The sequence below is a fragment of the Tyto alba genome, unplaced genomic scaffold (genome assembly GCF_018691265.1).
Source record: "Tyto alba isolate M040663 unplaced genomic scaffold, T.alba_DEE_v4.0 Super-Scaffold_26, whole genome shotgun sequence".
Lineage (NCBI taxonomy): Eukaryota > Metazoa > Chordata > Aves > Strigiformes > Tytonidae > Tyto > Tyto alba.
The window spans coordinates 2,198,656-2,225,959 of record NW_024881300.1 but is presented as its reverse complement, the minus strand read 5'-3'; the positions used below and the strand labels follow the sequence as shown (position 1 = coordinate 2,225,959).

Here is a 27,304-nt window from a genome sequence, read left to right as displayed (position 1 = left end):
TCTCTAGCTACTTTGCTGCCCTTTCTCTTCTTACTCGGAGAACATCTGCAGGGATTAGCAGCTAAGGAGCTCAGCTGCCATCTCCGCGCTTCCAAGCACAGATCCAACAACTCTGTGTGCTGTGCTGAGCCGTCAGGAACTGCCAACTGCTTGTTCACAACCCTGCTATTTCAGAGCCCTCAAAATCAATCTGCACGTGAAGTTGCACGCTTCAAAGCTGGGAAGTGAGAGACTCAAGGCTGTCTTCACCCTGACAGTGTTTCACTCCTTGCAGCTTGCAGGGTACGTGCTTTGTGTATCTGTGCCATACTTGCGTGTCATCCCATCCCATCCCATCCCATCCCATCCCATCCCATCCCATCCCATCCCATCCCATCCATCCCAGGTGCTTTGGTTGCTGACCTGCCAAGGCAATGCAATGTACCTGGACTACTTTGTTTCAGGGGCATCCACTGACCTTTAAAAATGTTGATGCTCAGAGCAACATCATAGGCTTCTGCAAGGATTTGGATATTTTCAACCTGAACAATTCCCAGGATGTTTTCTGCATCTGAAACCTGAGGCAGCAAGAAACAAATTCTGCTTAGACCATTCTTATAAATTCTTTTGGTAGACAACACATGAGTCCTTGTGTCTGCCGGCTGCTTCCACCATGGCCTCCCCTGCTTGACAAGCATTTGTGGACTCCCAAGCTTTCCTAACCTGCTCATCTCATGAGCTGACCCAGAGGGATTCTGCCCCAGTAAGAAACCCTGTCAGCCCTACTCTGAACTCCTACAGCAGGGACCGCTGCTGCTAAAGCACCCTGGGAGGCACAGTGATGCAGAAACCACCACAAGAAGTGCGAGGTGTCGCAGAGTAGGTGGCATTGACAGCCAACTCCCTCCTCTTCAGTCACCCGGCATCCTCACTGAAGTGCAGCCTCTAAACCATGTGGAACAAAATCCCAGGGTGAGGGTTTGTTGCTCTGCGTTAAGAGCCCCAGACGGACTCCAGGATGGGTGCAGGCAGCACGCCCCAGTCTGGATAACCAAAGGACAGCACTCAGCCATGCACAGCAGCAAGGTGGTTGTGGTACAGGCTCAGGACACAGCCTCATAGCCCAGGCATAAATCCCTGCTTATCGGGGGTGGTGTGGATGCTCAGGGACTCTCTGCGTGTTTTGGTGAACCCAGCGTGAGGCAGCAGAAAGTTGGGCTCAGAGCACCCTTGTGTCTGTCCAGTGCAGCCCCTCCTGACGCCACGGTGCACTTGCCCCATGAAGCTCAGCTACAAGAGCACCCCAGTAGTCACTTACTTTCCAAAACATGATCCTACAGTGAGAGACCCTTTGCTGCTAAGGGACTGGCCCCCTGGCCGTGCGGGCAGAAAGGAATCTCGTGAAGGGTCATCCTTTTGCCCTCTTTGCAGGGTACCCTTCAGTCTCCAGCCTGAAGAGCACAGGGCTGGTCACTCCACAGTCCCCCTCACCTCTAATCGGATCGTCTTCTTAATGTTGAGAGCCTGCGTGGCCCTGAAGGACAGATGCACGCTGAACTCCGTGCAGGGACCAATGATGCCCTCCTCTTGTGACATGGAAAAGTCCTCGCCGAGGTTTTCCAGGCCACCGAACCGCCAGGCCACAGGCAGTAGGGTGTCGTTTTGGAGGACCAGGGTCTTTTTGTCCCTCCTGCAGAGACAGGAGGACACTCAGCACCAGCTGCTCGACGGTCCTGCTAGCCTTGCAATGGAATGCAGCTTGGAGCAGCCCTGTCCACGCGTCTGAAACCACAGTGAAATGTTTTCTCTTTGTCCCAAGTCTCAGAGGTGAGCTCCTGGAGGGCAGCCGGGTGCTCAAAGCGTATCCAACAGGAGGGAGATAAGGAGGAGCAGCCGGACCGCTCTCCGAACCAGCAGGCAAGGTACAAATGCATCACCAGGATGCCCATCACGCAGCGTTGCTGTGGGGGGCTACAGAGGTTGTGGCTGTCATGGGATATCCAAGCCAGCACAGAACAGTGAGCAAGAGACTAGGGACTGCTGGGAGAAAGAGGGGTGTTAGCCCAGTCCCCAGCCTGAGTGGCCACGCAGCCGGCGAGAGAAGCTGCTGGGGAGCTCGCTGACAGTTCTCGTCCCCGGCAGCGCGGCCGGGGGAGGACTGACCTGTGCAGGAGCAGCTTGCCGAAATGCACCTGCTTGGGGCTGACCCCCAGCTTCACCTGCACCCCCTGGCAGCACAGGCGGAAGACCACGGGCTCTGGGTTCCCCTTAATGCAGCAGATGATGTTGTCTTCCACCAGGCCAGCTGAAGTGGGGTACGCCCAAATGCTCAGCTCCTAGCCCCGTCCCCGCAAAAAAGAAATACAGAAGAGCAGTCAGTGAGCAGGAGGAACAGCTCCTGGGCACTTCCAGCCGTGCCTGCCCTACCTGCCTGTCTCCTACCTGCTTCTCATTAGCTTTCAGCCTCATGCTGGGAGGGTCTAAAAGGAACGTGTTCGCTTTGAGATCGTGCTCAAAGGAGAAATGCACCTCTGCTTCCAAGGGGGTGACGTTGAGGATGGTTATCTTCTCGTAGTTTCTGGGATAGCGCTCCCCCTTGTACCTGTCCACAAAAGGGGAAAAGGCTGCAGAGGAGACCGCTGCCTTTAAACCACACCTCAGGGAAAGCACCGTGTCCTGGCAGCGGGAGGCTGTGCTGGAAGATCACGGTCAAAGAAAGAGAAAGGATCAGGGGCACATTGCACCGTGTGTGTGCTCGTCCCTGCGTTACTTTGATGTCCGCCCCTATGCTTGGTGCCTTCATCCCGGAAGCGTGGCAATGCACAGGCCACTTAAAGAATGTTTTACAAAATCTAAATTCAAAGGTGCTTGTAAAAATAAAAGTACACCAGGCACATGGGTTCTTCCCCCTTCTTTGTTGGGTTTCCTTCCCTGCAGGGTATAAAGAAATGCTTTTGAAAAGAGGTTTTAAAAATAGTTCAGCTTATCTCTTTCAAAACAGTCATGAGAATGCCTTTTATTTCATGGGTTAGCTCAAAGTCTGAGGGAAGGGAATAGAAAGGATTCATTCCCAAGAGAAGTGCTAAATTTAACAGATGTCTCTTCTCTTGGGTGTGGAACATAATTTAGAGTTAAAGGGTTAAAAAAGCAAATAGAAACCCCATACCATTCATCAACCTGGCTAAAGATTCTCTTTTGTTTTTTAAACTGTTTAGATTTAATTTCCTTGGGTTGTCAAAATACCACTAGCTCTCCAGAGCTTCCACGAAGACAAGAACTTATTTCCAATATTAAAAACAAAAAAAAAGGGGCGATGCTAAAAATAGAAATATGCCAGTGGCTACAATGACAACTCTTTTAGGCAGATTTTATCCATCAGTGAGCATCAGGAATACGTAAATCCCATTTTTATTCCTCTTCAGGTTCCTGCACCTGCCCTGCCCCCCATATTGGCAGGTCAAATCATAAAGGCTTACTAATTACAGATTAACGACTGGTTTACAAAACCATCAGCAGAATAATTGCTCGCTCAGTCTACGCACAGAGCTCAAAGCACTTTAAAAAAGCACCACAGAGTTCATTTCGGAGGTGGTGAGGCTGAGATTCGGAGGGGGGGAACACAAGTTGCCCCAAGTCACCTTCAGGCTGGAGGCAGCACGTGGCTCTGGCCACTAAGGCACCCACCAGGTCGGGAGATCAGCTCCATCTCTCCCCAGCTCCTCCAAGATTCACGTGCCCGTTATCTGCTCAAGTTCACACATCTGTGGTCCTTCGACCCCCTGTAGCTCCCAGGTCTCTGCCCGGGGCCTGCCCTCAACTGTGCCACTGGGACAGCATGTCTCCAAGCGCGTTCGTGAAAGCACGAGGCCCTGGAGGTCCCATCCCAACGTCTCATTCGATGCAGGCAGCACATCGGGATGCTCACTCGGGGGTGGGGAGCACATACCAGTCTCTTGATTTCCCACACAGCAGCGGTCCAAAGTGGAATACACCCGTGTTCAAGACGTACTGCTTGAAGATGATGTCATCATCCGCCTTGCTCTTCCTCTGACGAGGAAACACCACCCTGGGCAGAGAAAACAAGGAACGAGGAGCTGTGAGATGCTTTAAGTAGAGAACCTGGTCAGAAAGCCATAACCCTTATTGGTGGCTGAGGTTACCAGTACCAGCCCTCTGCTCCAAGCACAGGAAGAGGTGCTGGGCGGCTCAGGCAGCATGCTCTGCCCAAGCCAGAAGATCACTGGGGTACAAGGGGCAGCCCCGGCTCTGAGCTCAGGGGGGAGCAGTGCGGGGGGCTCCCACGGGCCAGCCTTACCATGGGTCCTGGCTGATGGTGGGATACAGGCAGGTACCTCTGCAGTGCAGCTGGTACAGTCGGTTTGTCCCCAGGACCTCAAAATGCAGCGTCTGATCAAACTGCCCCACCACCGTGGAGCTGAAGCAGACCTTCAGTTCCACCTCGCCGCGGGCAGGCACCACCCACCGGCAGCAGCTCAGCCTGGTAATTAAAGAGGAGGCTTCAGACATTGCTGATGAGCAAATGAGACAAGGAGGGAGGTTCATGGATGTGCCATCCTGACACGGGCAGTGTCCCTGCGGAGCTGGGGACGAGGGACCTCATTCGGCACGATGGGCGTGAAGCAGAGGGATCGCCTCCTCCCTCACAGCTCACCTGACGGCTTTCCTTGGGGACGGAGACTCCGTCCACGTCGCTTTGCTGTGGCCTCCAGGGGCTGTGTGGGTGCTTTCCGGCCCGGACCCTGAACACCCTTCCTGCGTCGGCCAGTGCTCCGCTTCTCCTTCGCAGCACCCCGGCTGCCTGAGGCTTTCTCCTTCCTCAACCGGCCCCTGCTTGGGGTGACCTGCTCCTCTAACACCTTCACACCAAGGGGAGAGAGAAAAGGTGAGACCTGCCCTGAGGCAGCCCCATCCTGGAAAGAAAGCTGTAAGTTTGATAAGAAACAGGAGAGAGAACAAACCACCAATACATCTGCCCATAGACTTGGTCTTCCTTATTGGACTTTGTTTTTCCTACAACACCTCTCCTTGCCTGGGACCCCTCCTTGCCCAGGACCCGCTCCTCAAGGGAATGTGAAGGTTTTAGGTGATTTTTTTTTTTCCTCTCATCTTACAGAACCAGCCTATGTCTCAAGCAGAGCTCTCTCTTTTGGACAGACAGAAGGGATGCCTGCAGACACGGGACCCCGTCATGTCTTCACTGCCCTTGCACAGTGATCTTTTTCCATCCCACCTGCCCCCCATGCCCCCATCCAGCCTGGCCCCTGCCCTGGCACCCTCATTACCGGCACAACGGAGGCATCCGCGAGACTTTCAGTATCCTTTTTCTCTTCTTTGGCAGTGGCACCTTCCTGGCACGACAAAGATGAAGTGCTTGAGGGCTTCTCCAGCTGCAGGGACCATCCGCTTCTCCGGGTAGTGGATCACAGAGTAAAAAGCGGTAGGGGGAATGGGAGGCCCTGAGGGACCCAGTCCCAGGTCATCCAGGATCTAAAGCGTAAGAGAAACCCCTGTTTATACTCCCGTCATCTTCATCCTCACACTTCCCCAAAGGGACTGAGCTTTTGGCAATGTTTTTTGATATTTGTATGGAATAATCATGCTTTTTTATGCCCGGTGGGGTGGGCAGGCTCCAGAGCAGTGCCAAGACCTACAAGTGGGACCTAGAGAGAAAACTCTCCTCTGAGTGATTTGGCTGAAGGAAACAATGGCCATGAGCTGCCCTGCTCTGGGACCATTTTTAATGATTTCCAGACTGGGAAACTCTCTGAACAGAGAGTTTCAACAGAGAGCACTCCCTCTTTCCACCCATCTGAGGGATGGCGAGAACCCCCCCAGCCACGTGGCTGCTGTGGAGCCATTGTGGAACATCACCAGTGGCCTGGACAAGGCTCTGTGCCATTGTCACTCGGTGGGACACAACGGACCGGGCCCCAGACCGTGGCAGGCTCAGCATCTGAGCCTCACAGGGGCTTTACCTGCTCTGCCGCTGGCAGCTTGCCACTCTCCAGAATCATCCCAGTTACATCTTTGGAGCTCAACACCTGGATGTCCAAGCTGGGCACCCCGACATCCTGGCTTCCAGCTGACCCTTCCGCACCTTCCCCTTCCAGCCCAGCTAATTTGGAGTCCTCAAGAGCCTTCAGTTTTTCCAGCCGCTCTTTCTCCGCACGCTCCTTCTCCAGCCTCTTCTGATGCTCCTTCTCTCTGTCCTTCCGCGTCCTGAATCTGGATAAATGTCGGCGCTGGTCTTCTACTTGGTGCTGCACTGCTTCTTGGTCCAGAGGGGACAGCAGGATACCCTGAGCCCTGTCCCAGAATGATAAAATATGTGTGACATCCTTCTGCGATGCCTCATAGATCTTAAACCTCAGGGCCAAGTTCTCGCTGTCACTCTGGGCGTTGGTTTCAGTTTCCCCCTGCTCTGGGTCTGTGGGTTGTACAACCTCCACTGGGCAGGCATCTGTCAGGGGAACCTTGCTCTGCTTTTTCTTATCCTCCTTGTCACTTGAAAGAGAGTCTAGGTGCTCCTTTACAGATGCTTTCTTGTCTACCCCCTCGGTGACATCTGACAGGTTGCTGATGGATGCATTGGTGTTGCTGGTGGATGTGTTCGTATTCTGGGCAGGAGGAGCAGGAAAAAGCAGTGAGCATTCCAAAGCACCAGCTCAAACGCTGTAGGACAGTAATGATCTCTGCAATAGCACCCCAAACCTCACCTGAGACCTGTGCTAGGTGCTCTACAAACCCCAATTCAGAATGCAGCTGGTACCCGGTTTAGCCCAATTGAAACCAAACTCCCCAGTGCCAGAGTGATGAGGAGTCCTGCACCCCAGCTGAGAAACAGAAAAGCTTCCCCAACCCAAACAGGGAACATAAGACGCCTCCTCACTCCTGTGCAGTCCTCTGGGCTCGCTTCTGGTGTGCTGAGCATCCCTGGGGCTGGCTGACACTTTGGGAACTCTGACTGCTAATGAATACCTGTAAGGCCTAGTGGTATCTCCTGCCAGACATGTAGGAAAAGACACCACATCCCAGACGGGTCATGGCTCAGAGGTGTAAGTCACATACAGAATGGGGAGTACTGCTGGACTAAAACTATCTAGGGCTTCACGGTGGATGTATGGAGTTATGTGAAGCTGTGACTCTGAGGCAGCATGATCCTAGAAGAGCAGCTCTACCAACAAACCCATGGGAAAAGACACACCCCTGGTGAATCAGCAGCAGGATCCAACACGGGCCGGGCCGTTGTTTCCCAGCACAGCCCCGTGTGTTACTCACGGCCAGGTACTCACCCCCAGCACTGTGGGGGGCTGCTGGCTTCTTGGGGAAAGGTGCAGCTCAGTGGGAAGGTCCCCAGGGCTTTTACTCATCACTATAAGCACAACCACCCACCTGTCTGACTACAGGATGGCTTTTGTGCCCTGAAGCACTATCTTTGTCTTTTCCAAGCTCTCTCTTGACCCGCTTATACCACCTCTTCAGCTCTTCCTCCTTCAAGCGTTGTAGCTCCCGCCGGTGCTTTTCCTTGAGCTCTTGAGCCAGCTGCTCCATCTTCCTTCATCAAGCCAAACAGAAAACAGCCCTGAGAGTCACCACCAGAAATCTGTGCTTCGTGCAATCCCAGCTGGTCCCGCACTTCAGTCACTGACCCTAAGGCCAGGCAGAACTGTTAGACCAGCTCCATGGACTTCTGTCAACCTGGGGAGGCTGGCAACATCCCAAGTGAGGAAAGGTGCAGTGGGAGACACACCGCCAGGGCCAGCTAAATCTAGGCTTTGCTGTTATAAGGTCTAAATTGCACTAAATTCCAATAAGGTCCATCTGGACACCTCCAGCACACTGCTGAAGACTGATCCACCATCGCTCCACACTGACACCTGAAGCCCTCGACTTCCCGGTGTAAACCAGCTCACAAATCACTAACACCTACTTTATCCCTGCACCGATACTTCCTTGGCTTATCCAGCCCTTCCCCCTGGGCACAGCCTGCTCCTCTGTGAGACTAGCCGTATCAGTCAGAAAGCAAAGGCTGCAGTAACTCCCCTCCTGCAAAACGGGCTCCCAGCAACCAGGTTTCCTGCTGGCACCCAGCCGTGACCATGGGAAACTTGTGTTGTCTGTCCTGGGAACTGCTATTGGAAGCAGCCCTAGTGGTCTCCTCCCAGGGAAACAAACTTCAGCTGGGGTTCAAAGAAGTGCTGAAACACACGCTTGCTTTAAGCAAGTCCCTCCCTGAGTTTCAGGCAGGGATTAATATGGGCTTACACTTATCCTATGCATCCTCCTGAACATGGCTGCAGCTGAAGGTGAGCCTGAGACACCAGCTTTTATGGGAGATCAGCAGGGCAAGGACTTCACCTATGGCTGTGCCTCACACCAACCCCTCTGGTTTGGAGAAGAATGGGGAGGAAGATGATGCGAATCAACATCATTAACTTGGAGACGCTTAGAAGCGCAGTGGCAAGGCAAGCAGAGAGCCCAGCTCCCTGAAGCCAGTGTCTAAGCCAGAGGGGTCACCACTAAAATGGAGAGAAGACGTTCTCATCTCACCAGAGGAAGGCCCTTCCTCTGTTGGGAACCAGGGAGGTGGACCTGGCTATCCCTGTGCCACCTGTAATAAACACTTTTGGCCTTTGCTCTGTAACCACTCTGAGCTCAACCAAGGTCTCTGGAGCAGGGAAACCCTTCAGGGACACCATCCTGGGGAGTTACCCATGGAAGGCTTACAGACCTTTTCTTCCTCTCACGCTGGACTTGTTGTATACTGTTATTAAACTCCGTTTTCTGCTCCTCAGTGAGGGCATCATACTCGTCCTCATCCATCTCCCAGAGTCGTGCTTTCTCCCTCCTGGCAGCTTCTTCCTGCTCCCGTTCTTCAGCACAGGCCAGAGGAGAAACCGTTAGTGACTGTAAGCAGCACTTGCTGTTCTGGGTGAGCTGCAAGGATTCACAGCTCTGTCCTGACCCAGCCTATCATCCTGCCAGGAGATACCGGGGAGCCCCTATTCCTGTTCCAAAATTCAGATAATCCCCCAGACTATCACTGGTCAGTGAGTTCTTGTGCCTGGCCTGGCTCACGTGCACCAGCGTTGCGGACAGCCGGCTGCGGGTTAGTTATTGAGCCACAACAGCTTGCACTTGTGCTCACGTTTTCATGTCAGAGACTAAGATAAGTCTTACAGCCTCAGCTCTGCTGTATCTGTGAGCTGAGTGCTGGCTACACCAAGGCAGAGCTGGAAGGATTAACAAAAACATTTCTTACAAGTGCTGCTGGTAAGCCAGATACACATGGGTAAGGTTGAGGGCTTGAGAGAGAAGATTTCAGAGGTATGGAGATGAAGAGTCTCACCTTCCTGCTCTTTTGCGGCTGTCTCCCTGGCTTTCAGAGCAGCATAATCCTGGAACAGGTTCACAAAATAGATACGAGGCCGATTTCCGACAGCTTTGAGCAAGCAGAGGAGAGTAGATGCTGTGTTGTGTGTAAAGAGGGTCTCCAGGCCATCAAACACCACTCCCTGGTAGCAGTCGCTCAACTGCGGATAAAGTCAAAAAGGAAGAGTAAGTCAGCTGTCGCACGCGTTGTGCTCTCAGCTAGTCACTAAACCCAGATGTCGGAGGACACCAGCTATAACTGCCTGAGCTCAGACAAGCTCTGATCCCTCTCCACGCTCTGCCAACTTGGGGCATCTGCAGCTTCACCCAAGGAGCCCTGCACGCAGCCCAGGACCAGTATCAGCAGCTGTAGCCCTCCTCCCCTCTGAATTGTACCTCGCTGCCTGTCTCACTCTAGCAAGGACATACCATTTGCCTCCCACGCCACGTACCTGGAGCCTTTCAGAGAGGATGGCCACCAGCAAGTCCTCAGGCAGCACGCAGCTCCTGAAACCCAGCTCTCCTGCTGTGCTGCCACTGATGCTCAGCCATTGCTGCGCAGCAACGCAGGGAAGGGGAGAGAGAACTGGATGAACCCCACAACGTTGAACACCATGAGAAAAATAAGCCACTTTGAAAAACCCCAAACAATTCCAACTGCTGGGCTTGGAGCTGGGGTTTCTCACCAGCCGGAGGTTAGAACAAAACTGCAGGCCAGCAGCTCCAGGGGACCACCCTGAAGGGCACAGCCCTTGGCAAGCAGAGACCCAAGATTGCAAGCCCCTGGCACACCATCCCACAGCTTTGCCCATCGCCTGCAGCCACGTCAGCCAAGACTGCACTTTGCCAACAAACCGTTAAGACCCAGTAGAGTTTTTTTGCCAGAGCACAGGGTTTTGTTCTTACCCCGAGCTGTGCCCAGCCGGCCCCCTGCACTATATACCCCCGTACCAAGCTCTGGGTGACACAAAGCCTCTGCTGGAAGCAGCCCCTTCACTTCTCAAAGGCAACAGAAAGGTCCCAGGCATTAATGAGTGCAGATCATGCTTCACCTGGAAGACCGGCGGTTCCATGAGATACTGTTTCTGGGATTGGGATGTGTGGCCATCCGTCGCCTTCTTGCCCGCTGAGGTGCTCACCCGGCCTCGGGAACTGATGGACTGCAGGCTGATTTTGTCCACAGAGCTGGACCGGCTCACATCTGGGCTGTGCTTGGCCTCGGTGCCTAACTGCAGGCTGAGGGAGACGTCGGTGTTCTGACCTGCGGCGGGGACAGGCCCCTCAGTGGGGAGCAAGCAGGCACCTTCCACCCCGCCGGGCACAGCCCTGCGCCCTGGCAGGGACACAGCACTCGCCCCCAGCCTGCCGGGCACTGGCAGCACTGCTCTCCAGAAGCAGCTCCTTCCCTGCTTCTCTTAGTAGCGTGATAGAGCACACCATCTGATACTGAATTTTAAAGCCAGAGAGTTCTTCATGCACAGCCCTGTGTCCCTCTTAACAAATGTGCAAGCAGGTGACGCTGCACACAGTACCTCCCCTATGGATCAAGCCAAGGATTCATCCTCCAGGGCCATCGTTTCCGTGCCTTGCACCCATCCTGCATCCTCACGTGGAGATGGTAACATGCAGCCCTGCCTTAGCTGCATCACCCATCTCCACGGGAGCTAAATCCTCTGCAAGGGATAACCCCAGAGGGGACCCAGACTCTTCCTCCTTCCACCAGCTCCCAACTCAACCAGGTTCAAAGCTGAGCAATGCACAACTTCCCCCCCACCAGGACCAGGGTCTGGCCTTACCCTGCAGAGCTCAGGGCATCAACCGCCCAAGCAGGTTTCCTAAAAGTCTCTGGTCTCACGTGGAGAACAGCACAACACGCACGAGCTGCGTGACCTGATAGCGTATGTAGGAAAACCTCTGGAGAAAAGGGCTCATCTGCAGTGTGTCTCTCATCTGAAACTCCTCCGGGAGGTTATTCTTCCCTTCCTCTCATGTTTCTGAAGGCACTCTCAAAGTCAGTTGTCTAGTGCTTAATGAGCCACTTCAGAGGGCTTTTTCCTTGTTAAAGTGGGCAGCAGTTCTGCCTGATGATCATGAGGAGCAAGCTGGATTCAGCTTTGGGGAAATATTAAAAAGCTCTGAGAAAAACACAGGTGTGCTTCACCACTCCTAGGAAAAGGAACGTGTACTGAGAAGCCCAGAGGCAGTAAAAGTGCCCCTGCCTGAGCCCTTAAAACAGAGATTTATTTTTTTTAATAACCAGGGATGCTTTATGAAACGGCTTTGCATTTCTACATGCTGCACCCATGCTCCCCATGAGACCCAAGGGCTGTCAGGGCTTCTTCTCTGGAGCAAGCATTGGATGGTCATGGTGGGTTCCTGAGGCTCTGCTCTGGGTCCAGTATTTCTCCTTACCAGCACCCTCTGTATCCTTGCAGCTCTGCTCGATAGCAGCCCTGATGCACAGCTCCCGGGCACGCAGCCCTGCTGAGGTGCTCCTGTCTGAGATGGCTTCTGTCACCACGGTGTCAATGGACAAGCAGGCAGCTCCATAATATTTGGACAGGGCAACCGCTGCCGCCGTCTTCCCTTGAGAGAGAGGAAGACTGTTTGGTGACACTTGCATGGGAGGCATTTTCGGGGACAGGCTCTGGAAAGCCCCCGAACAGGATTTCAAAGTTTCAAGGACAGTTGGAAATCACGTGCCCCTTTAGGGGAGACCATGAGGGAGGCAGCTTGAGCGTGGTTAGAAGCGTTGTCATCTAGAGCCAGGTGGATCATCTCCACCTCCTATTCAGCTGAGGACTTTGTCCCTTGTGGTGACCTCATCCCTGGGCCAAGACATGGCTTTGAGCCCTGTCCCACCACCACTCAGACCGTTCACTAGCCTGTACTGGTCGGTGCCGTCTCAGGCAACACCTGGGCATGGTTTGGGGGTCAGGACGGGCTAGGGACTGCTCCCATGAAGCAACATGGACACAAGGGAATGTGGTTCCACGAAGCAACGGGGACATGGTCACCCTGTTTGGGGGAATGACAGCCTAAGCTGTACAGACACAAGATGAGCCACACCACTTGCACCAGCTCTGTGAAGGCCTGGGACCGTTTCACGTCCCAGCAGAGCTGAGGATTACCTCGCTTCGCTTCAACTGGTCAACCAAGCACCACGGTCCACCAGGATATGTCTCTCCTGCTTCCCCCCATCTCTGCAGCCAAGGGCTGCGGCTCACCTACCTGTCAGGGGTGCTCCATGGACGATGACGACGATCCCTCTGCGGTTTTGGGCTGCACGCCCTTCTGCAGAGATATCAATGCCAAGGTGACGGGCGATGGCTCGATAGACAGGGCTGTCGTCCAGTTCTCCCACGGCCACCTTGCTGCTGGTGGTGCTTAGCTGATGCTCCGCTGTGCAGAACCGGGTAGAAAAGTCAGCCACCTGCCTACCTATGCTCCTGATCATCCTCCCCATCCCCTCAAATCCTGGGAGAGGAGACTACTGAAACCAGCATCATGCCCGAGGTCTTGCCATGGCCCTCCTTTAGGCTTGGGCAGATCAGGGTGTGCCCTAGATGCTGGTGAAGCTGCCTGTTCAGAGTATAATAAATAGAGTGGCAGAAAAAGAAAAGAACAAGCATCTGGCAATACCTAAAAGGACTGGGCCAAATCTCTTCTCCCATGAGCTGTCAACATGGTCCTCATGGGAGTTTGGTCCCTGGTCCTGCTGAGTAAGGGGTGACAGGCAGAACTGGGCATTTTACATAGTCCCAAGGGAGAGGCTCCATTTGCAGATCAAGTGATTATCCAAAAGCTGGATGCTTCAGGAGTACTGTCCCAGGAGATGTGGCTGGGCTCCGAATTCACCATAACTGCATTTGCAATGAGCTCCCACCTTTGCCCTCAGGAGGTCACCAAGAGCCATCTCGGCTTGCAATGTCACGTAGGACAGAGCGTGCTGCCCTGCCCAGGAAAGGGAGCAGCATCACCCTGATCCCAGCAGCTCCTGGGGCCAATGGTGCTCATTTGGCAAAACTGGGGAAAACATCCCTGGCCTCTCACTTGTTCCTGCCCCAGACTCTCCTCAGCATCCTACAGACTTCATATGCAAGAGTGGATTTGGGGCCTACAGGAGCGAAGATGGCACCAGGCTGCCGTGAAGTCATCGACGTGACACTGAAGTCCTCCACTGAGGTCCTTTTCCCACAATGGGCATCAGACAGGTGAAGAGCTCAGGGTTATTACCTGTGGTGGTACAACTCCCCCTGCTCGGTGGGGCTGCTCGGTGCAATTTCCCCCCTCCCTGGGCCACATACCAACTCAAGATCAACTGGGAAAGGCAGTGGACCAGAGTGTTAAGGCACTCCCTTAGCACACCTGGTTCCTGCCTCCCCTCCCACTTGGGAATGGAAATGGCAATCAGTGACTTCCCAACAGCCCGGTACACCCGTACTTGGGTCACAGCCCAAAGCTGGTGATACCAGAACTCCAAGGTCTAGCAAGCTCTGGGCCTACACAACTGGTGGAAAGTACCAGAGTATTTCATCATCTGACTAAGGCTGAAATGGAAAAGTACTTGACAAAAGTCAATTATTGCTGACCCAATAAATAGCGACCCTAAGCGAGACCCTTCGAGTTCTCCTGGATGGCTGCGGGCTGTGACCAGCATCTCCCCTGAGCTGGGACACCTCTCAGGCACAGTCTCCTTGAGGTCTAAAGATCATCTGCCCACAAAGTCAGTGGAAGGCCAGGGAAAAGCCAGACTTCTTGAGGCTCAGTTATCACCCCTTGAGGAATGTTGATGCATTCTAAGTATTTGCTCTAAACTCGAGAAGAGAGACTGTAGACTCGCCTCTTCCATCCACCTCTCAGTCTATCTATGTGCTTGAATACACACATTAGCTTTCACGAATGTGGGTGTCTACATATTTCACTGGATCCAAATATTTCTGTCTGTGCGTGTGTATGTTTTGTGGTTATGCATACGTAAATACATAGCTTGATATAGGGTGCCTTGTAGTAAGTTAGTGTGATTCTTGTCATTCTCAAATCTCCAATTAAGTCACTGTTTTAATTATAACATTCTACCAAATCAGCTTGTTAATCTTTAAATCGGTCAATCATTAAAAGTGCTGCTAAAATTCAACATTTTGACCCACCTCACACCATTAATAAATCTTAAATTGCTGCTAAATCATAACCACGTCAAATGTTTTGTCCGCAACATTACCTGTCCCCTGTCTTCTCTCAACACCGTCCTCCTGCTCATCTCCACATTCAGATTTAAAGTCCAGCTTGCTGGACTGGATTTCATCAAAAATGGAGGAGGGAACGACTGAGCTATGGCATGAGGTGTGAACGACTGCAGCAGAGGGCCTTTTTCCTTGATCTGACAGAGACTGGACATCTTCAAAGTCTGCTGAGGAGGAAGGACACAGGGAGAGAAGAAGAGGATGAACATGGCCAAGCAATCTGCTCTTTGCTACTTGCTACTTCGCATGGCCATGTGTGAAAGATGGAAAATTTCCCAGGGAGAAGCCTGTCCAGGTCGTCTCCGCCTTCAGGGGGATTTTGAGCTCGTGCTTTTGTGGCTGGGAAGGAGCAAATATAAGATAGCTGGTGATATTAGACCTGGTTCTACTGGCTGAAGAACTCATCCAATCCTGCTCTTTGTCGTTGAGGGACACAGGGGAACATCTTGATTATTTCCCCAGTCTGTGGTAGGCAGATAGGGGCTTGCTCTGGCTGAACTCAAGGCTGGTAGAGGATGCATGTTACAAGCCACAGACTTTCATGCTGGAATTCCTCCACCAAGCTGGGGACTGCGTGGCTGCTAAAAGCACGGGCTTTCCATGTAGAATGAGCTCATGGAGAGGTCAGGGTATGTGGGCTGGACTCCCTGCTGTGTCCACACTCAGGACAGCCAGTGCCAAACCCTCACCGTTGTCCTGGCCTGCTGATTCCCCAGTTGTGGGCTTTGCCTGCTCATCCTGCAGCTTCTTCTGGTGCTGATAGTACTCCAGCACCTCTGGAGGCAGCTTCTCACCCGGTGCACGTGGAGGCAGCAGTAAGGTGTTGTGGCAATCGTAGTCTTTCAGCATCCGCAGGATCTGTGCACACAGGGAAGAGAAGCCTGGACGTGTTTCTCGACCTCCACCACGCAAACAGACTTCCCAACCACCCGATCTTCTCCCTCACGCCTGCCTTCCAACAACACGGACTATCCAAGCCCCTCCACAGCCTGCCAGCCGAGCTGGCAAGCCCTGAAATGCCACCAGGCTTTGCCCCGGGGACTGCCTCCATCTCCCTGGCACGAGCCTGGGAAGAGCCGGAGCGCCGTGAAGCCACGCACACGGGGGACCAGACCTTCCCTCTCACCTGCTCCTCAGCAAGGTACTGCTGGTCAAACTCCAGCGAGTAAAACTCGACGGGGAACTCGCATGGATTCTTCACCACCACTGTGCCCTCCACCCCCTGGCTGTACGGCAGCAACGGTCCCAGCTCGAGCACTGGGGGGTTGAACTCCAGCTGTGGCTCTAGCCCATGCCCCGAGACCTGTAGCTGGAGGTGCTGGCTGCTCTGGCAAATGTTAATCTTCATCTCGCTTCGGTAGGACTTCTGAAAAGAGAGAAGCACAGAAAGCTTCTCGGTGAAGTCCCAGGTGACAGGGCCTCAAATGCAACCCTTGCCCTGAGGGCAGGGGTGTCACCAGTACCTCTAGGCTGAATGGAAAACAGATATTTCCTTATAGCAGGGGCTACAGCATCTGCATGCTGGCTCTGAGTAACTGGGATGAATCCCAGTGTGAAGTGTAACTGGGTATTTGGGAATCAGATGACTCTAAAATGGACTATCAGGTGTCTTCACCTAGACACGAGGAAGGGCAATGCTCAATGAGAAAGGTCCTCAGGGTTATGTTGCCCAGACACATCAGGCAAAAGTCAGCTCTGTGAAAGAGGCAGATGAGCTCTCACTGCCTAGAAATACACGTCGTCTTCTCTGCTCAGTGTCTGGCTCTGGTCAAAGCCAGACACAAGATGGTTACACCTCTACTAGCAATTAAAACATCCCTGGGACTGTTCCCAGGCATGGGAGCGCTTGTGTCCATACTGTCACACACTGCCACTTTCCAAGTCACGGTGGCCACATGCAAACTGCCTCTGGGGACGCTCCATCATTTGAGCTGACTCCCAAATTGCCTGAAAGCGTGCAGGCAGGCTGGCCCAGAGCCACAGGGGCTGCTGGCAGCACACTGCTACAGGCAGCTGTCCTGCTGTGCCCAGAAAGGCGTCTGGTGGCTGTTTTGCTTGCTCATACCAGCAGCGGGACTTGCCTAGATTGGCCCTTCCAGGGTCATCCCCCGCGAGGGTTCCAGCTGCTCTGCACCAGCGCGTTGCAGCTGGCAAATATGCCCGTGCCAGGGGGAAGATGAGGGCAAACAGGCAGATTTTCCCCTGTGTGCTGAGAGGTAGCCACACCACAGAGCTCTGACAAGCTCCCCAGGGGGATTTCAAAGCCCCTCTCAGCAGCGTGTGCTGCAGGGGAAACTGAGGCACAGTGGGTACGGGGCTTGCAGAAAGCTCTGTGTAGAAGCAGGCCTCATCTCCTCCTCCCTGTGCTGGGCTCTCGTTGCCACATCTCCTGGGGGTGACACTTGCCCATCTCACCTCTTCCGTGGGTGCAAACCGGATTCTCACGTTGCATCGCTGCCCTGGAGCGAGGGCTCCAGCCAAGGGCAGCGCCTTGAAGACACACGGCTTGGCTTTTGCCTTCTGGGGCAGCTTCCGACGCACGCTCGCTGGCCAGTGTTTGTCCACCTGAGCACAAAGAACAATGGCATGAGGTGTCTTTAGTCGCCGAGGACAGACCCTAGGTTGCTGCAGTGCTCTGAGATACTGTCACAGTGCTGAGGACACCCACATGTGGCCATCCCTGGCCTAGAACCGGAGGGAAAACATGTAGGCAGGGCAGGCAGATGGAGAGGAATGGGGGAAGATGGAAGAGAAGTGAAGCATCAGCTAATGAACAGGTCCAGGTGAACCAGCCTTGCTCTGTTACCCTCCAAAGCTTCCTCAATCGAGCTGTAGCCCAGGTGCTCAAGCAGCCACAGGGGCAGAAAGGCAAGAGAGACAAAGAAAACCCCACTGAGAAGTTACGTGTTACATGCTTGTGCTTTACCTTCTTAACAGGCTCATTCATGGTGATGAACCAACTACAGGGGACCTGGAGCTGATTGTGGAGCTGGACAGTTTCTTCCTGGCACTGCCCGCACTGGAGAGTGGAGAACTCCAGCCTATCCCTGGAGATGCAGAGGGATGGCACAGCCACGTTGGCACGGAGGCGGACGTGAAACGTGGGGCCTCCTGCTACCTGGTGAAGGACAGAGACTCCAGCTGAGCACCCAGGTGACATCTGCTGCTGTCCCCGACCTGCCACCTGCCCTGAAAGGTGCTGCGGGCCCAGGGAGGTGAGGAAGCAGGCGGTAGGTACCTTGATGGGCAGGAGCACGTCCACCTCTCCCAGGGGCAGGTTGGCACTTTGTGGGTCGAAGCGCACTTCAAACGTCTCGGTCTCGCAGTAGGGCAGGTGCTTCACACGGTCCAGCTCCATGCTGAAACCTTGAACAGATGAAAATAAAGCAGCTGAGATACACCATCGACATGAACGTGTCACGAGCACATTCAGGCCATATGGGTGTCCTCGCTGGCAGCTCTGTGAAGGACCCCTTTGCGTCTGTGGAGAAGCCAGCCATTCTTTCTCCCTTGGCACAGCACAGACAGAAAGGGTTTTCACAGTCAGAATCCAAGACCCACATGGCAAAAAGGAAATATAACCATTGAGCTCCAGCAATTCCTTCATCGGGCATGCCAGGGAAGGATGTACAGACCTCTCCAAAGGAGAATTTCCAACTAAGATTCCCCCATGCCATGGTGCTCCCTGAAAAACAACTTAGAGGAGACACCTGACCACCCTTCAGACACAGCAGAGTCACCGTTTGATGGTGCTGCAGCCTTACACCAAGGCCTGGTTCAGAAGCCCGTTTCGATCCAACAGAGGACCTCACAGGCTGCTTTCTCAATAAAAGCTGAACAGAAGTGCTCTGCCATTATGAATGTTAAACAAAGCGCTTCCGAACCACAAAGGGTCCATCTATTTGCAACACAAGCCCACAGAGTGCCCAAAGAAACTCAGATGATGCTCACGGGAGCCAAGAGCAGAAGATGCTGAGAGGTGACCAAGGTGATCTGCCCATCTAGCCCCTGCAATGAAGTGTCAGGGCAGGCACAGGCAGGCCAGGTCTCTGAGCACCACTGGCCAGGAGAACTCTGGCTCTAAAGCACCAGGCAGAAGGTCCCAAGGAGGAAAAAGTTGTATGAACAAGCACTCCAAAACTCCCCGTGTCTGGTGGCTTAAGCTAATCTGTCAGAGACAGCTCCTTCAAGCCCACGTGAAGTCTCTCCAGCACTGGTTACCTGTGTCACGCAGGGCCCGTCCATCGGCGTGGAAGGACACGGGGAACTGCCCGGTGTTGGTGATCTTCACGATGTGCGTGTGGATGTTACCAAGAATGACATAGCCAAAGTCCAGGACGTACTCGGGAAGCTCAGCTCTGAAAGGAGGAATAAGGACAGTCCTTAAACCACAGCCTGCCTACATTTCCAAGAGCACTGAAGATGCAAATAAAGTGGATATTTCTCCATTTGCTAATGTAAAAACTCATCTCAAGCCTGTGAAAGCCAAGGCCTGCCCAGCTGGTAATAAGACTTTGGTAAGTCACAGGGAGTGTAGGTCCTAGTTTCTATCAGCTACCAGTGAGACCTTAGAATAAAAATTAGTTTGAAATGGAAACTGGTCACAGCTCCTCTGCAATGAAAAGCCATTGTGGATAAGCCCACTGGTCTCAACGAAACTGCTAAGCCTGGTGTGCAACCCAAGCCTGAAATTGCTTCAGGACCTTGTAATACGATTTGCCTGTGCAGGAAATCTTCAACGCTCTGCAACCAGATCTGTCCCCAAAGCAGCACCAGTCAGTGCTGTAAACACCCACAAGAGTCACAGGAAGGTCCTTTTCCAGAGCAATTGCACTCAGGAAAGCACAAACATGATCTGTTTTGCAGAGCATCTTCTTCCTGAACTGGAGCCTACCGTGCCCATGCCTCATCATGAGGGAGCAAAGGGAAAGATCGAGTTACCTAGGTAAGCCCTCCAGTCCCACCAGCACCCAAGCCACATGATTTCAGGCTTCTCAAGGGTTTGTCAACCTGTGTGATTCCCTAATCTTTTTGCTTAGTGCGGTCTGTTAGCCGGAACAAAGACACCAGCCTTGAGTTGCCTCTTACAGAGCTGGTCAGCCGGGATGGTGTCGATGCTGTCTGGAAGGGCTTGATGGTCTCTACTGGACCCCCTCAACCCTAAGAGCAGAATCCGGCACCTGTGGGGAGTTGAGCACCTCCAAAGCTCAGGGTGGCACTGTGGAAGTGAGGACACTCAGCTGCTCGTGGGGAGCATGGCAAAGCTGTCAGGATCAGACCCTTTCTGAAGTTCCCAGCTATTCCCAGCTCTGCAGACACAAGGTGCTCTTAGGAGCAGGGGTGTACTGCTGGGTGTTACCCTCGGGGCACCTGGAGAGAGGGTATGGGAGGCCCTACTAACTTGAGAAGCCTCCGACAAGCACACTCATCAAAGGCAGTGGCCTCTGGGGGACCAGAGGCGAGAGCTTTCTGCTGCTCCAGGGCATGTTCCTCTATCAGCATCTGTTCCATCTGCATCTGCAGCCGAGGGTCCAACTGAGGAAAGGAAAGACAGTGGCTGGTTAGCAAAGATCCTTCCCAAGGCACAGGCTTGTCTCTCAAAGAGGATCCCACCCTGCTTTTGTTGAGAGGGCTGATGGGGTCCTCCTGTCTCGCAGCCCAGTGTCTGTGACACCTCCTGCTCTCTTAGTCGAGACCTTTTCTTGAGGGAAGTGAACTCCAGCATCTTCAGCTGCCCAGCCACTGTTATAAAAGCTGATCTGGCCAGACAAGCAGACAGACAAGCCAGGAACCTTCCAAAGCTCCAAGTATTTGCCTGCCCCCAGCCAGTGCCAAAGCAGCTTGGACAAAAGCTCTCCTGAAAAGGGAACCACGATGAAGCTGGTGTCTCTTGGAGAGGAACACTGGCAGCACAGCTCCAGGGCACAGTGTCAGGCTGCTGCTATTAAGCTCTGTAAACCTGGCAGGGCTTGGGTTGCAAGCAACAAATACTCCAGCGATGACCTACATCTCCATCACAAACTACCATAAATTCAACCACTTGAGCACAATCTTCGGGCTCTCTCCCTGGGGTAGCCAGGAAGCTCGTGCATCTACGGGAGGGACAAATCCCAGGAGTGGGCAGCCCCTGGGGCAATGCTGAGCTGATGCAGGATCATGGCCAGCTGTGAGCAGGGAGGTCTCAAGCGCCAGCAGGACACTGGGAAGCCTGCTGTGGGGTGCAAGGGGACCAGAGGACACCAGGGGAAGGTGGCACGTGCCAAACGGGACAGTAACCATTCTCACCGCGGTGCCTGAGTCATCCGTGGGTGGCTCTGCGGCTGCACCATCCTCCAGATCAACTGCTTCCTCTCTCTGGCTCTCTTTTTCCATTTTTTCTTTCACCTCCTTGAGGACCTTCTCATATTTTTCATTTCCTGAAGGAAGAAAATATCCACAAATAGAAGCGTGGGCACAGCACCAGTCCCATTTACGCTGGGCAGCCCCACTCCCCTGACGCTGGCCTCTCCCAGAAACACCCTCCTCAAGCAACGTATGGAGAGTAGATGCTGCTTTTCCTCTATGAATCCTGATGTTCGTTCCCACTCATCTTCCTCCCCACACAGGAGCACCTCCTCCCCTGCAGTGTGATGCAAATCCAACCCTGCCAAAATCCCTGCCAGCCTGTATTTAGCTTTCCCAAGCATTTCTGTCTAGCCATCATCTTTCCAGGACTCCGACAGATATGCTGGCAAGCTCTGCAGGATGGTTCTGGGGCAAAGCCCACATGGGCTTGTCCGCCAGAGCCTCAGGAAGCAACCAGAGGCTTGAGCATTGGCCTGATAGCCCTGAAACCTCCAGGCTTGGTGGAGGTGGGTGTGAGCTGCCCTAGGGGCATATGAAAGGGGGGAAAAAAAGCAGAGGACCTTCCTGGGGAGCAGATAGGCAGTGCTCACCTTTGATGTTCCTGGGCAGGTCCAAGTAGATCCTGGGAAAGATCCCCTCTCCTTTCAGGGAGATTTCTTCTGGTTCCAGGTGACCCACTTGGATCTGGAAAGTCCTGCAGAAGACTCCAGGCACTCCTGGCAGGTAATGAACTTTCAGCACTTGCTCCTTGCCAGGTCCAATGTATCCCTGCAGGGTATGGGAGAAGAGGGAGGGAATGCACCACAGAGGGTTTGGTGGAGGGATGGCTCAGACAATAAGCAGGCTGAGAAGAGAAGGCAGATTCTCATATAGAAGAAAGTATCAGAGAACATCACCTCCCAGCTTTCTTGTATCCAAAAGCTGAAGTCTCCTACGTCAGGATGCTCTAAATCCTTCAGAGGGCTTGTAGGGACTCACTCCCACAGGACAGACCTACAGGCTGCCCTTTGCTCAGCACGAGCACAGCTCTTCTGCCAACGGTGTTTACCCTCTGCTGGCAAGAGCCAGACTGAATAAATAAAAGCTCTTCTACCAGCCACTATGGAAAACGAGGTGCCCGCACTCTCAGCACGGCCAGCAGCTCCTGCCGCAGCACATCAGCGGTTCCCAGGCTGGTGCTGAAGGGCCTGACCCCTTATTAAGTGTCCCCACCAAATATCTCCTGCCTGTGCGGTTACACTGAGGGTGCGTGAGCATATCCAGGCTCACGGTGACCTGCAAACCTACATCTCTGGGAACGCAGGAGCAGAGACTAGGATGAGATCTAGGGAAGGGAAGGAGGCGTTGCCGGGAAGGGCAGCTCCTCTCCGGGCTTCCAGAAGGGCTGTTGGAGCCCTGGGTTAGGCTCACGCCAGCCAGGACAAGAGCAAATAGGAGCAGACAGCAACACGGCTCTGGGCGAGGGGACACAGCCCGCAGCTTTCCTCAGCTACACGCTGGGCTGGACCCTCGGCTCCCCGCTCCCCTTCACGCTGCAGGGAGAGGCTGCTGAGTGGGACAGATCCTGCCAAGGGGTCCCCTGAGCCCTTAGGCCAGAGCACAACACCAGCCGCAGCGGCAGCGAGCCCTGCCAAGCTGCCAGCACCCCACGGTGCTCTTACAGCGACTGACCACGCAGGTCCCAGCAGAGCTGTGTCTGCGGAAGCTCGCAGGAAGAGGGCATCAACGTGTCATCCTTCCTAGGAGAGGGCCCGAGGAACCGTGAAAGCCATTTGGCTTCCTCTTCCCGTGGCAAAAGGGGACAGAGATAGGAATGCTGCTCCAGCGCAAAGACAGCCACGCAGGACTGAGAAGCCGCGATGGTGGGATGCTGCAAACTCCTCACCCTTCCAGCCCTGCTCCTCCCTGGGCCCCTCTCTGCCCCACAGGGCTGCTGCAGAGCAGCAAAGTTGGGGGGAGTGAGGGACCGGTACAAGGGCTGTTACAATTTCTGGCAAAGAAGCTTCATGCTCAAGTGAGAGAGGATTTAAGTCCTGCTTGGGGCTGGCCGGGTGTTTTACAGGCAGGGACAAGGACTGAGTCCTGTCTGATCACCCAAACTGGGTAAGATGACCCTCAGGAGACCCTCCAGGACCCTCCAGTGTCCGCACAGCCAGAGAGCTCAGCAGCTGGGGTCCAGAGAGCTGCCCAAGCACTCGTGCCCCTGGCCGGTGGCGTGACAGCAGGGTCCCCCAGAAGCAAAGGCCATCGAGGGAGGCGATTTAGGACCACGCTTGCTTGACCTTCCCTGCCCGCCAGCAGCAACTGCTTACGGCCCTGTCTCTCCTCTCTGCTTTTGTGTTTTGTTTTTTTTTTTTTTTTTTTTCTTTTGTTTTCTCCCCTATAACCCGCTCCTGGGCAGCCTGACACAGAGCCAGGGTGAATCACTCGTGCCACCTCTGTACTCACCGTGCTGGGCAGGACCAGGGGCACGCCGGGCAGAAGGCTGTCTGCCGCGCTGGGGATTAGCACCACGTAGGTGAACCCCACCTTCCCGCTGTTCTGCAGGGTGACCTCTGCTTCGGTGACTTTGTTAAACAGCTGCAGGGAGGACAGAGGAGTGGGAGGCTGAAGACACAGGCCTGGTACTGGGAATCTCCTCCTTTCTTTGGGGTGAGAGCAAATGGACACAACACAGGGGAGAAGCAGAGAGGCAGGGGGGGATGTGGGCACTCAACTCTCCCAGGTTAAGCCAGGGAACCCGCAGCCACATGGTCCCTCTTAGCCCTACACATGAACAGCTATCGATGGCAGCGTGCACAGGGGCAATGCCAGCCACAGAGATCAGTAATAAAGAAACCAAAGAGGGCACAAGTTCTCTGCGCTTTGTGGTGTCATCTCACACCCAGCTGAAATGAAGGAGGTGGCATCAAGACATTGCAGGAGAAAGGGCACCCGCATACAAGTATTTGCAGAGCTTGCAGTGACAGCAAAAGGGGAGCGCAATGTGTGCAGGGCCAACAGCTGGAAATATCTAGTAAAGTGGGGATTATTCTGGGACATCCTCTCCAGCTACAGTGACCGGGAAGTCCAAGTTAACCTCCTCCTTGGTTTATTTTTTTGGAGTAATCAAGCACATTAAAAGAGAGCATCTGCTTGGACTTCAGGCTTTAAGAGCAGATCAGTGGCTGGATGTCTTGGGACAGGTCCCTCTGGAGATCACCACAGGGATCCTGCCTGCCCCAGGAGGCAGCATTAGTTCCATTGAAGAGGAGGAATTCCCTCCCAGCTGGAGACGGCCATTAAAAACCAGCTTGGGTGCAGGACATATCACTCCGAGGTTTACTTCCAAGCCGTAGAGCCAACAAAGTAGATGGAAAGATCCCTAGAGCTAGGTGAGCAGCAACCCGCCAGCGATGGTTTCAAGGCAAGGAGCTCTGCCAAGAGAAGCGTGCGGTACCTGCAGCCCGCAGTCGATCTCCGTGATGTCTATGATGTAGTTGATGAGCGAGGCCTCCCCCCTCAGCATGATCTCGTAGGTTGGGCCTCCCTCCACCCTGCACAGCGCCATGACGTGGGCGACGATATTGGTGTGGCCAAAGAAGGTGAACATGACCTGCTGGCTCTCGCCCGGCTGCAGCACACCGTACAGCGGCAGGACATCGAAAACCTGGAGGGAGGCGGGGAGAGACCAAGGTGTCAAGCACAGAAATCGACGCAGAAGAGCAGCCGCGACTTGGAGCAAAGTACAGACATGGTTGGAGGGGCATCTTCCTCCAACATGGGCAAAAACATCCCAGTCTCATCCTGTAGCCATTCCACTTACCAGTGGAGGGACCGCGGGAAAAATCTGCTCCCATACTCGCTCATTAATGCTTTGATCAATACACTACAGTAATTTAGGATGTCTCCTGGCAGCAAGAAATTCTCTCTGCTGCAGAACTTGCCTTTAAAAGCACCTTTTACTGCCGTTAGAAAAACGTGACATTCTGAGGGGAGAGCCCTTAGAGCTGGGGGAAGGACTCCAGCCCAGCTCATCTGACTTTTTACTCTCGCTCCGGCTCTCTCTCAAGACGCTACAGCAAAAGCTACTGCAGAAATTTCCTACTGACCACTTGATTAGTAACAAGATGAATAACGTCCTCCATAGCTGCTGCACAGGTAGCATCCTTGGTCAACCCTACGGCACGTCCTGCATGGCCTCTCCAGCGACCGGTTGCTTCGGCAGAGCTGTGTGATGTGCTTGGAGGGACGTGAGGCCACTCCGTGAGCAGCGAGGGCCACCAGTGGGAGTGGGGACTACAGAACTGCTCACCACAATGGAAACGTGGCACCGGAAAGGTTCCCACTTACCTCCTCCATTCCCAAGGTGAGGGGCTCTGTCTCCACAAACTGCATCAACCTCTTGATCCCCAGTGGGCTCTGAGTTTCCACAGCACCTTCCAGCTCCGCAGCAGTGGATGGTAGCAGCTAGAAAACAAACACCGTGGGCTGCAGCTGGCAGCCAGCTGCTCTGAGTGACAGCACTCTGCTGCGGGCTCCATCACTTCATCAAGCCAGGAGCAGCTGAGATGGGACCTGGGTGCCAACTGAGTGCAGGTATGTCCATGCCATCAGTTGAGTGTGGGTCCAAGCCCACCCACAGATGAGACATGGGCTCCATCTGCACTTCCTACATGCAAGTTCACCCGAGGAAGCTGAGTGCACCCAGCACTCAGGCCTGGCAGAGACCTCAAGGGCATTTTGTACCCTCGTGCCAGCCCAGCTTCGCTCACTCCTGCCCAAGGAACATGCTGAGAACCCCACACCTCGACAAGTTAGGCTCTCCGTGACAAAAACATGAGCACAGCTGCAAGTGAGTGTCCTGGGTTGAGTGAGTGGTGGAGTTTTTTTGGTGGCAGGGGAGGGGGCTATCGGGGCGGCCCCCTGTGAGAAGCTTCTCGAAGCTCCCCCAGCTCCACATCAGCTCCACTTCTGTTTGGGAAATTGAGCCCATCAGCTGCGCCTCTGCGATAACGTATTTAAGAAGGGACGTGGTGACGGGCAGTGGGACTTGTGAGGAGGGGTCGCTGCAGCTGCATGAACACCAAGGTCAGTGGAGGAACGGAGGAAGAAAGGAGGGGGGAGGTGTGCCGGAGCAGAGACCCCCCTGTACCCTGTGGGGAGACGGCAGGGCGGCCCCCCCCTGCCACCCATGGAGATCTACGGTGGAGCAGACATTGATTTATGGCCTGTGGCTCCTGCTCAAATGATCAAGGTTCTGTGCCCGAAGAAGGCCGGGGTCTCATGGGAAAAGGCAGCCCCACTGCTGTAATTCAGTGCTGGGAGGATTGCAGCATGCGGGGGAGTCCCACGCCGGAGCAGCTCGGGAAGGGCTGCAGCCGTGGGAGAGAATCCAGTCGGAGGAAGTTAGTGACCCATGACGGAGCAGTGTGGGGAATGCTGCGGCCCGTGGGAGGAATTCAAGTCGGAGAAAGTTTGTGGAGGACTGTCTCCTGTGAGAGGGGGACCACGATGGAGCAGGGGGGAACAAGTTTTGGACACTCCCCTCACCGAAAGATGAAGGAAGTGGCAGCACTGACTGCACCCCCCATTCCCTGCCCCTGCGCCCCTGGGGGAGGAGGTAGAGATACCGGGAGCAGAACTGAGCCCGGGAAGCAGGGAGGGGTGGGGGGAAGGTGTTCTCAAGATGTGGCAATGCTTCTCACTGTCTTACTCTGTTATGTGTTGTTAGTGTCTGTAATAAATGTATGTTCTTTTTTTCTTCCCCTAACGAGTCTGCCTTTTGCTCGTGATCATAAAGGGGAATTTTTCCCCATCCCAGTCCTATCTCGAACCCCAAGCCTGGCTCTCTGTCCCTTCTCATTGCTGGAGGGGAAGGGAGAGAGAGGTGCTGCATTGTGGTTGGCTGCCAACCAGGCCTAAACCACGACAGTGAGAAGTATCAAAACCAAGAAAATAAGGACTTAGAAAGTGCTTGGCACAACTCCATTTGAGAGAGTGCTTAGGTTTCATCTCATGCACCCATCAGTGCTGAAGAGCTGAGGATCTCTACCAGGTCATTCTTCTCGAACGTCGCCTTCCTGAAGAAGGCAGCCAAGATGTTTTTCTGTCCTGCAGCAGCTGAGAGATGGTGTTTAACCTCAGAGGTGCCATCTTTCAAAAGGAACCTCATCCCTGGGCTTCTGACCCCTATTTATAAGCAAGGGCTTTGTGATTGCTCTTGAAGTGTAAGAATACCTGCTTCTTCAGTAATGTGAAGAAGTGCTTTGTGCTGGGGCCTTGACATCAGCAGAATCTGTAAGAATATTTATGGGACATCTTTACACCTAATCAGAAGCTACATGTGGGTTATTCAGTAGATA

At 54.0% G+C, this 27,304-nt stretch overlaps 1 protein-coding gene across 1 annotated transcript in view; it reads right to left on the bottom strand.

The window, feature by feature from the left end:
- The window catches only part of HYDIN (HYDIN axonemal central pair apparatus protein), a 156,331-nt gene that overhangs the window by 24,800 nt on the left and 104,227 nt on the right, over positions 1-27,304 (bottom strand). Inside the window, 31 exon segments of the mRNA XM_042797769.1 lie at positions 458-557; positions 1,471-1,669; positions 2,143-2,315; positions 2,422-2,581; positions 3,926-4,045; positions 4,295-4,477; positions 4,652-4,698; positions 4,701-4,856; positions 5,274-5,348; positions 5,350-5,487; positions 5,976-6,617; positions 7,393-7,555; positions 8,732-8,873; positions 9,350-9,533; positions 9,825-9,926; positions 10,425-10,633; positions 11,785-11,958; positions 12,604-12,774; positions 14,594-14,779; positions 15,305-15,473; positions 15,742-15,981; positions 17,031-17,180; positions 17,542-17,733; positions 17,854-17,981; positions 18,837-18,973; positions 20,017-20,150; positions 20,901-21,031; positions 21,551-21,728; positions 23,409-23,540; positions 24,400-24,609; positions 25,293-25,409. Coding sequence (XP_042653703.1) covers positions 458-557; positions 1,471-1,669; positions 2,143-2,315; positions 2,422-2,581; positions 3,926-4,045; positions 4,295-4,477; positions 4,652-4,698; positions 4,701-4,856; positions 5,274-5,348; positions 5,350-5,487; positions 5,976-6,617; positions 7,393-7,555; positions 8,732-8,873; positions 9,350-9,533; positions 9,825-9,926; positions 10,425-10,633; positions 11,785-11,958; positions 12,604-12,774; positions 14,594-14,779; positions 15,305-15,473; positions 15,742-15,981; positions 17,031-17,180; positions 17,542-17,733; positions 17,854-17,981; positions 18,837-18,973; positions 20,017-20,150; positions 20,901-21,031; positions 21,551-21,728; positions 23,409-23,540; positions 24,400-24,609; positions 25,293-25,409 — 5,242 coding nt within the window.